At 48.8% G+C, this 10,128-nt stretch overlaps 1 protein-coding gene across 1 annotated transcript; it reads left to right on the top strand.

The window, feature by feature from the left end:
• Positions 1 to 3,136: 3,136 nt before the first annotated feature.
• Positions 3,137 to 9,907, top strand: rabgef1 (RAB guanine nucleotide exchange factor (GEF) 1). The gene is made up of 9 exons (XM_070982411.1): positions 3,137 to 3,465; positions 4,587 to 4,778; positions 4,891 to 5,102; positions 5,416 to 5,582; positions 5,673 to 5,754; positions 5,862 to 5,994; positions 6,271 to 6,362; positions 6,773 to 7,029; positions 7,618 to 9,907. The coding sequence occupies exons 2-9, from the start codon at positions 4,600 to 4,602 to the stop codon at positions 8,035 to 8,037; spliced, it is 1,542 nt and encodes a 513-aa protein (XP_070838512.1). The 5' UTR covers positions 3,137 to 3,465; positions 4,587 to 4,599; the 3' UTR covers positions 8,038 to 9,907.
• Positions 9,908 to 10,128: the final 221 nt, after the last annotated feature.

The raw sequence follows: 10,128 nt of genomic DNA, 5'->3' as shown, positions 1-10,128 counted from the left end.
ATCAAAAATTTGGACACATTGTCTCAATCAGGTAAATGAGAAAGTGTTTGTGAGTTTGTGTCTGGATGGAGGCAGATGACAGTAATCATAGATCTAGACGTCCTAGAACAGTTCTGTCCATTGGAGTGGACGGAGGATCCCGCCAGCTTGAACAAATGAGATTTATCGTGTTAATTTGTGACCTCGAGAGGTGAATTTTTGTTACCTTTGATGATCAGATCTTTTGATGACTGACTGATGAGATGACAGCTTCAACGACGAGTGAAAGAGCTCATCAGTCCACGTCCGTCTAATCTGTCCTCAGCTCAAAGGCGTCCCTCTGTCTCAGCAGGCTGTAGAAGACTCTGTCAGGGTACCGGAAAAAGTTCCTGTTCCGCTCCAGGTCCTGAGCATTCATGATTCGGGTCACCAAAGCCTGCTGTATGGCCGGAGCCTCGCAGGGGTGATGCTGCACGCTGTGACTCACGTTCCTCTGTGGCTCAATAACCAACAGACCCGGAACGCCGACCTCCTCATCCTCGCTAAGTCCAGTAGAAGTGCTGAGTGTCTCTCTGTTTTCCATCCCTGCAGTGGTTTCATCACTTCCTGCTGTCACATTAAGTCCAAAGTCCTCACTGGATCCATCTGTTTGGCAGCTTTGGCCAATGGCAGCAGTTGCATTAGGTGTGGTAGTGTCATTAAATGCATCAGCGGAGACATCTGGACTCACCAGGCTGTCATTGAAGAGGCGATCACCTGGGCAGGTAATATTGGTCTTAAATGTGTTGGTTTGTCTTGATCCACTGGCTGTTCTGGGTTTTCGGGGTCCAGTCTCCCGAATGTTCCTGTGAAGATAGGCTGTGTAGCCCTGAACCAGGCGGCCTAACCCGGACTTATAAGACCAGCGCAGTGACTCAGCTGATCCTAATGGCACCGAGTTCAGACGGACCTGCAGGAACAAGAAGAAAAGATGCTTTCATGCATGACGCCAGTTCAGTCACGCAATGCTGTGACTGAACTGTTGGCAGTCGAGTTGCATTGTGGGAAATGTCAGGATGGCATCTCTAGCAGTCACACAGTGACTGGCATGTGAACGTTTCCCTCTCTTCTACAGAACAGATACCCAGAGCAGAGCAGAGACAGAACAGCTGGGATTTGATCTTCAGGTGGAGTGTGAAGGTTTTTGGCCTCACCTGGTGAATTCTCATGTGCAGGTGAACTGCAGCTCCTGCCAGCCACTGCTGCATGGCCACCGTACTCATTCTCTTCTTGGTGGTCATCCTCTCATAATGGTCAAGCAGCTCAAGTTTCAGCCAGCCGTCATAGAGCTCCGTCGTCTCAGCCATCTTCTCCAGGTTGTTGGCGACACCGGGGACCAGGCACAGGTAGCTGTGGATAATCCAGCCAATCCTAGAAGAACTGCTGATGCCAAAGATCCTCTTAGTCTGGGATCTCTGACTCGACTGGCCCCCCTCCGCTGATCCTTGAGCCCGGACCTGGTGGGTTGACAGAAAATTTAGAATTCTGAATTTCAGTGGTCAGTATCTTCATCACAGCTTCTAATAAAGAAAAAGGTTTGACCCACTTGTTGGGCCACCTGGTCAAACAGCAGGGACAGAGCCAGAGCGACAACGCCGACCCCTCCGTAGGAGACCCTTCCGCTGCCCCCCAGCTGTCCAGCCAGGCCGAGGCTGAAGGCGGACTGCTGCTCCCTGCTCAGGCTCTGCTGTAAGAAGGCGTACTGATGCTGCAGCGCTGCTGACGAGTCCAGCGACAGGAAGCTGGTGAGGACGGGATCCAGCGAGATGTCTGGGATGATGTTGGCATCTCGAGCCACGTAGAAGAGCTCCTGGACGGTGGCCGGAGAAGGAAGACACAGACTGCGACCCGTCAGGATCATGGCTGTATCTGAGTGTGTGCAGCAGGTCTGCGTGTTATCTGTGCTTCTGAGCCGCCGTGTGTTTGTTTGCCCCAGTCAGAGCGATGTTATCAGCACGTTATCAGCCCGCCGCAGGAACATCAGTACCAATGCAACGACCACTGGCTCCAATGAAAGAAGGTTTATACACCCTAACTGCAGCTGCAGGATTATCCACCTCATTTTCTGCTTTGGTGATTTCTTATCTGTGAGCGTTTCACCTCAGAAGAAGCTCTGTAGCACCTGCAGCCACACCTAAAGCTTCATTTATCCTTCCCATGTCAATGTCTTCACCTGAACGTGTCCACGAGTGTCTGTGCAGACTGAAAACTTCATGACTGCATGTGTGGACAAACAGATTTTCATAAGACCAAGAGATTGACCTCCTGTCCAGATGTCAGCTTCATCAGTCTTTGGACCCACAGAGTGAAACAGGACTGACAGAGACGTGCTCTGTCTGCTGTCATTTTTTCTCTCTTGCCAACAGTTGAAAATACAGGATTTATCTGACACATGGCTCAACAGCAGAAAACACTGAAAAGTCAGTATTTCAGAAGTGCGTCAGCGTTCTTGGTGGTTAAAAGATGAAATAATTGAAACAAACATCGGCTTGTGATGACGTCTGTCTCAGACTGAGTGTAACCGATAAATAAAACTGAACTTTTATAATCCGACTGGCATTTAGACACAACTGCTGAACATTAACCTTAATGTCAATAAGGCGGCAGTCGGTCGAGTCAGAAAACTGCTGTTATTCAGACTTGACTTCAGATGTCTGCAGAGCAGCTGTAGCTGCTGGAATCATCGGAGTGTTTCTCACTGTCTTTGGTAGCTCGGAGTAAAATCCCTCTTTCTGAACCATGTAACCTATATTATATGACTGGATTATAATTTCTGATGCTTTAATGTGTGCGTCACTTTAATGTTGCTGAAGTTGAAGCTAATTTGAATGACTTTGTCAGTAAACTGCTGAATGTCCCCCCAATGATCAACAAAGTCTTAACCTGTAACAGCACATCAGAGTTTCATTGCTTTAAATTACAGCGAAATAGTCCATTTTTTTTCTAGGGTGGCGAGGGATGACCCACCCTACTCTGCCTCTACCCAAACTCTAACCAATCACCAATCGTCATGCCGAATATAACCAACCAAACCAGCGAAGGTAGCCAGCACTAGCCACTCAGAGGCCGAGTAGGGCGGGTGATTCCGTCGCCTGTCCTACCCGCGCACACTCTTGGCGTCACAGGACCTTCGCCTTCACGTCCGTTTCTGCGAGCCGACATTGACCAATCCTTGAAAACGAGTCCCTGATGCGGAAGTTGAAATCCTCTCCTGCTGACTTGAAGCAGCTTTTCGGGGCACGTTAGAAACAGTTCGTATGTCAACAGTTATTCCACTTTGAGATCAGAAACAGAAGAAATGTTTCGAGTCTCAGTTTAGCCGCGCCGTCAATGATGGACTTCCGCGTTGTGGTCAGGTGACGCAGGTGTCCTGACCCTGGGGGCTCGGTCGTGTCCAGCGGCAGAAGCGCAGAGGAGGTCTGTTCCTGGTCGGTGGACACAGAGTCGGTGAGTAGAGAAGCAGCGCAGCAGCTTCATGGCGTGTTGAAACGAACATGAGCGATAAGACGGAGCGCAGCGTGTCTGCTAACAGACCGAAACACTGCGGCATTCATGCTAACTGAGCCACAGACCAGCGGAGAGACAACACGAGTGATGACCGAGGGCCAGATGCCCTCAGACAGAGCAGAAGGCTCACTGAAGCCTCCATCAGTGTTCGCTTTGAGTGAAATATACCCTGCGGCCTCCGTAGAACTCAGCTGAAGCGAACACCTGAAGCGCTCTCCATCACCACTACCTGAACACTGAGGACGGAGCTGGTGGAGGCTTCAGGCTGGTGGAGGCTTCAGGTGTAATAACACCTTACTAACAGGCTCCATGGTGGCTTGTCCTCCTCAGTGGTCCCTCACCATCACTCTGAGGCTCAGAGAGAGACAGAGGGACGCTGTCAAAATGTTCTTAAAACTTATGTTTCGTCCACTCTGGGCTGCAGACACACGTGAGTTCAGCATTGACGTGTCATCACCTTTTAATTCGACATGGCTCTTTATAAACACATAAAATCAGTTTTGCAGCTGTATTACAGTTTATCTGGAGTCGTGTTTTCTGGCCTCCTGGTCAGTTGGATATTTACTGTCTTCTAGCTCTGTTTTGGTCTCCAGCTGCAGCTCCTGAGGGAAACATCTGGCTCTTCAGCTGCTAAATGCTCAGCGTTCAGTCGCTAACCTGCTCTGTCAGGTGATGTGCTGTTGGTTACAAGAGCTTTTCAGTGGAACCAGCCGCAGCCAAAAACGATGTTACGAGGACCAAAACAGGGGAGCTGCAGGCTGGACAGTTAGACGTGGACCTGAAACTGTCTATGAAGTGGACTTGTCTCCTGGATGTGTCCTCTGTAAGGACCAGCTCATGAAGATGCATTGAGTCCGTTTCACTTCTAGCTGACGTATTCGTTCACTCGTGTGTCCAGTGCCTGACGTGTTGTTCTGTTTTTGTCTGCAGACATGATGCTTGTGCGATGATGATGATGATGATGATGATGATGATGATGATGATGATGATGATGTTGTGAAAAGGTCGTGCAGCGCTGCGTACACGCACTGAGAAATCACAGGGTGAATTTTTTGCTGTAGGTTGTCGAGCATCATGAGCCAGCGGACAGAGCGACGGGGGATTCATGTGGACCAGTCGGACCTGCTGTGCAAAAAGGGATGCGGTTACTACGGCAACGCAGCGTGGCAGGGCCTGTGCTCCAAGTGCTGGAGGGAGGAGTACCAGCGGGTCCGGCAGAAGCAGATCCAGGACGACTGGGCCTTGGCAGAAAAGTAAGACCTTGGCAGTCCGTCATCTGGACGTTTCCTCTGTAAAATAAGCTTGTTCTGTTCTTCTTCTCTTATACGTCCGTGTTTGTCTTCTGTCTCATGTCCTCGCCGTCAGGCTGCAGCGAGAGGAGGAGGCGGCGTACGCCAGCAGTCATGGAGCGCAGACACAGTCCCACTCCCAGTCCACAGCTCCACAGCCACACCAGGGACACGCCTCCCTGGGACCCTTCTCCAAGTTTGAGGAGAAGAAGACCAATGAGAAGACACGAAAGGTGACCACGGTGAAGAAGTTCTTCAGCCCTTCATCACGCACCGCTCCCAAGAAAGGTATGACAGGCAGACTGTCCAAGTGTCCTTTTTAACTGTCCAATATCTTCTTTTTTTATTTCAGTTAGCAGAATAAAGGCTTGTTCTGATCAGAAATATTCACTTTCCAGACTCAGCTGACAATATTAAATCTTGTGCGTGTGCGTCGAGCACAAAGCTGCAGCGATGACTTAGTTTAGCATCAAAGCTAAAAGCTAATTAAAGAATAGAAGCAGCAGCACCTGCGACGCTCACTGAGTAGCATGTTCGATCCATGTGGACTCACACTGGAAGAGACGTGAAGGTAGCCCGTAATGTTCTAAATCCTCATCAGAGACTCCAGAGGGCAAGACCCCCAGTCCGTCCATTAGCCGCCACGCCAGCTTCGAAACGGACCAGGTGTCCAAGGACTTTGTGGATTTCTTGAAAAACCTGCAGAAGCCCGGACGGGAGATCCACAAGCAGTGCAGAGCCTTTATCGTGAACATGTCGAGCAAGAAGGTGAGAAATTAAGACATGACTGGACGCAGTAAGTCTTAGCTGTGACGTGTTTTCTGCTCCATGACCTCCGACCCTCTGATTCTCCATCAGGACCTGAGCGCTGACGAGCTGTCCGAGTGTGTTCAGGACTTCTACCAGAACATGGCCGACCGCCTGATGAGTCACTTCAAAGGTCGGTTCAGAGACCCTTTCCTCAAAGCAGCTGCCGTAAACTGGCTTTGTGTCAACCACTAGATGGCAGCACCTGCTGACTGACGTGCTCTGATCTCTGCTCTCCAGGCTCCTCAGACTCTGTGGAGCAGGTGATGGACCAGGTGGAGAAGTACATCATGACTCGTCTGTATAAGAGCGTGTTCTGCCCGGAGACCACTGATGACGAGAAGAAGGACTTGGCCACGCAGAAGAGGATAAGGTGGGCAGGCAGCCATGTTTTCATCAAAACAACGAGGACACTTTGTGTCTCTTCTGTCATGTGTCTTCTATTGGTTACAGTAAAACTGTCTCTGAGATCAGCAGCTTGTTAAATCCTCTGTCTGAACACTGCTGGAGTCTGTCTGTGCAGCTGATCTCAGAGCAGCCTTCCTCAGCAGAGTTCTGCAGTCGCAGCTGGCACTCAGGAGGAAGTGAGTCCGACAGACGTGCTGGGTCACATGAGAAGAGCTTCACGCTGTCGTCGTCTGTGTTTCAGGGCGTTACACTGGGTGACCATCCAGATGCTGTGTGTGTCCATGGACGAGGACATCCCTGAAGTCTCTGAGAACGTGCTCAAAGCAATAACAGGTGAGCCAGTCCTCCTCAGTCCTGATAGGTGCAGGTCTGGGCTGTGTGCAGGTGACATGTAGGAGCAGATACTCACCAGTGATCAGAGAAAACCAGATGAAGTCAAACTGTCTGCAGTCACTCATTCAGTTATTTTAATGGTTTTGGCCTATAGGAAGTATAGAAAGTGGAGAAAAGTCGCCATGTTTAAGTCCCTGCAGACCAGCAGTCTGAACCCAAAGATGCTGCATTCACTGTCGTAGAGGAGAGAAAACCAGTGAGTGTTTAATCTGAGCCACTGGAACCAGTAATGAGTGACAACAAGGAACCAGTGATCAATCAATCTGCAGCTTTCTAAACGTGAGCTGAACACAGTTTGTTCTGCAGCTCAGCAGTGACAGAAAAGTCTCTTGTGTCTTCGTCCGTCCCAGATATCATTGAGATGGACTCAAAGAGAGTTCCTCGGGACAAACTCGGATGCATCACACGCTGCAGTAAACACATCTTCAGCGCCATTAGGATCACCAAGAATGAGCCGGCCTCAGCTGACGACTTCCTCCCAGCGCTCATTTACATCGTGCTGAAGGCTAATCCTCCACGACTGCAGTCCAACATCCAGTACATCACGCGCTTCTGCAACCCCAGCAGGCTGATGACCGGAGAGGACGGATACTACTTCACCAACCTGGTCTGTTTACTTCCATCTCCTCCTCTTTCAGTCCTTGTCAGAGCCGCTTTGAGCTGCAGGCCTCCAGCCAATGTGCCGCGTGCGATCGTCCTCCGCAGCTTAACTTTCTCAGCTGATGCTGGCCTGCAGGTCCTGAAGGAGACCTGAGGACAGACACCAGCGGACAGGCCCCGAAAACACATCTTCACCTCAGTCATGGCGTCGTGCAGTTTCAGTAGTTTCAGCTTATTTCACATCACAGGTTTAAGATAAAGAAATGTGTCTCGGTCGTGATGCAGCCAGAAAAGTTCCTGCACATAACTTCCTGTTTTACACCGTCATCGCTGAACGAGTGTTGAAGAGAGCAGATGGAACGTGTTAATGAGCGAGCGTCAGACGGAGTCAGGGTAGCTGTTTCTCCGGCTGCTGGCTTCATTTTAATGAATCCATGATCTGAGTCTGCACCAGAAAGCAAACGCTCTTATTTCCCATAATGTCAGACTGGTCCTTTAACAGGAAGCCCATCTGGCTGCGTGTCACTGGCGTTGAAGTGAACTTGCTGTCAGCCGTCATTCCAGCTGCCGTGTCTCCTGTGTTTTGTCCTTTCAGTGCTGTGCGGCGGCCTTTATCGAGAAGTTGGACGCTCAGTCTCTCAACCTTTCCTCAGAGGAGTTTGAGCGCTACATGTCGGGCCAAGCGTCGCCACGGTTCAACAGCTCAGAGGTTGACTGGCCCCAGACCGGCCCGGCGCTCGGCGTGGTCGCCACCAACCCCGTCCTGGCTCAGCTCAATCAAAACCTGGAGCTGCTGTCGGGCCTCAGCGGCCGGCAGGAGGCGCTGATGGAGGCGGCTCGGAGCCTGCAGGCCGACCTCCTGTCCTGGCCCGAGGGAGTCCAGCGGGAGGTGAACGACGTCCTGGAGAGGTACCCTCTGGAGATCCTGCCTCGCACAGCGTCTGCGATCGATGCCAACAACACGGACGGCGACAACCTGCCGCCACCCCTCACGCCCCAGGTGTTTGCTGGGTAATGGAGTCCAGAGCCGCGGGAAACACGTTTCACACACAGTGTTTTCAGTTTGATGTCTCACACACACTAATCTGGACATTTGCAGCCTCGTCATGCTGAACTTCTTCTGCAGCTTCAACTCGGCATTATTTAGAGCAGCAGCTCAGGTCTCAGATCAGCAGAAACCTGCACAGATGTTTCACGTCAGTTTCCTCTTCGGTGAACGTCGACATGAGATTCACAGCATTAACTGAACCGAGCTGTCTGGATGCTGCTGACGAGTTAAGAACGGGTGAAGCTAATGTAGCTTAGCACTTGTGTTTTTACTTCTATTCACTTTTTGTGAGCTCAAACTCACACAAGAGGTTTGTTTTTAGACACTATGAGACCCACCAACCACTAGCTGACCGTTAGCAAGCTAGCTAGCACGGAGAGCTTGTTTTCACTCTTCACTGACTCGTGTGATGAAAATGAAATAATAATAAGAAATGATTTATAATCCTGAGAACAAAAGACAGGAAGGAGTAAATAATGATGTACAGAGAAGATAAAAAGAAGCTCAGAGAGATTCTGTGACTGAGGCTAGCATGTTAGCTGTTACGCCTCAGCTACAGTAGCTCACCAACTAGCACAAGAAGAGTCTAAATGTGTATAATTGCGGGTAAAAAAAAACAAGCTAAATATTCTTTCTTACAGTGTGTTATGTGTGAAAGAAGTATTGTGCTAAAGAAAATACTACATGTAGTACTGGGGATGTTAGTTGCAGAAGCTAACATTTATGCTAGCCCCATAAAACCATGTGAAACAGATTCTAGTTCATTAATAAAGCTCTCTGTTCTTAGTTTGATCAAACTGCCTTCAAAGAGATTCAAAAACATATTTTCAGAATAAAATAAAATGAGTTATTCCATCGACACACAAAATCACTAAATACAACAAGCTAATCTGTGACTTTACGTTAACTGACTCACATTTTATGTTAGCATTAGCCTCTTTTTTCCACACGTTGCTGATGTGAAAATGCTAACCTTAGCTTCAGACGTCCTTTATGATGTGGCAGTAATACTTTGAATACTCGTCAGTCTTTGTGGGGCCTTTTCTGTTTACTTCATTTTTAATTCCCAGTTTCAGTTTGAGGCAGATCAACGCGCAGAAAACCAGTTTTGGCCAATTTGACTTCATTTCTTGCCGTGTTTAGCTTTGAAGGCCTGCTCATATGAAACTCAGACATCAAATATTCTCATTACTGTTAAGCATCAAATTACCTTGCAGAGGCTCTTCAGTTTTTTAACAAACACGCTTTGTTTTAACTGCTTTTAGAAGTTATTCTGGACTTTCTGGACAGAATCTGTGAATAATGTGTTTTAAATGTTGCTTAGTCATTTGTTTTTCTGTTGAAACTCTGTTAATTCACTGTATTGAATTTAAAGCTGGTGTGCCTGTAAAATGCTCGATTACTGTGAAGGACCACACAGAGAGAAGCAGGGCGTGTTTGGCCAAAGCTAGCATGACGTTAGCTCGCTAAAACCACCTTCTAATGGCTAACGTGGTTCTCTAACATCAGTGGTTGGATTGATGTTTTAATTTAAAGGTGATGATATCTGACAGACCAGAGCGCTCTTATTTTGAAAGCCATGGTCAGCTCTGATATAATTGGCCGGGGATCGATCATGTGATTGGACTCTGCGGCGCGGTGACACTGGATGTTGTAGCTGTGATGTAAATACTCACTGCAAACGTGTGTTTGTGTCCCAGCTGTGTCCGTTTTCTGATAGTCAGTCTGTCCACAGTGTGTCCTCGTCCTCAGTGTCTGAGGACTTTTCACTGTGATTAGAACTCATCTGACCACGTGACCAATAAACCTGATTGATTATTAAAGACTATTTCCGCCCTCTGTGGACCATGTGACAATTACTAATAACTAACTTTAGCACCATCTGGTGGTGAAATGGTGAAAGACACCGTGGCAGCAAAGCACAAGTTAAAACTTCAGTGGCAGAAAGAAGCTATGAAATTTACTGAAGTACTGTACAACTTTGAGGTACTTGTACTTCACCATCATCACTACCGAGCGCTGAAAACTGCAGTTCCTCCAGTGGCCGCTCCTTGACCT

This window comes from Chaetodon trifascialis, chromosome 16, assembly GCF_039877785.1.
Source record: "Chaetodon trifascialis isolate fChaTrf1 chromosome 16, fChaTrf1.hap1, whole genome shotgun sequence".
Lineage (NCBI taxonomy): Eukaryota > Metazoa > Chordata > Actinopteri > Chaetodontiformes > Chaetodontidae > Chaetodon > Chaetodon trifascialis.
This window is presented reverse-complemented; position numbering and strand designations above follow the sequence as displayed.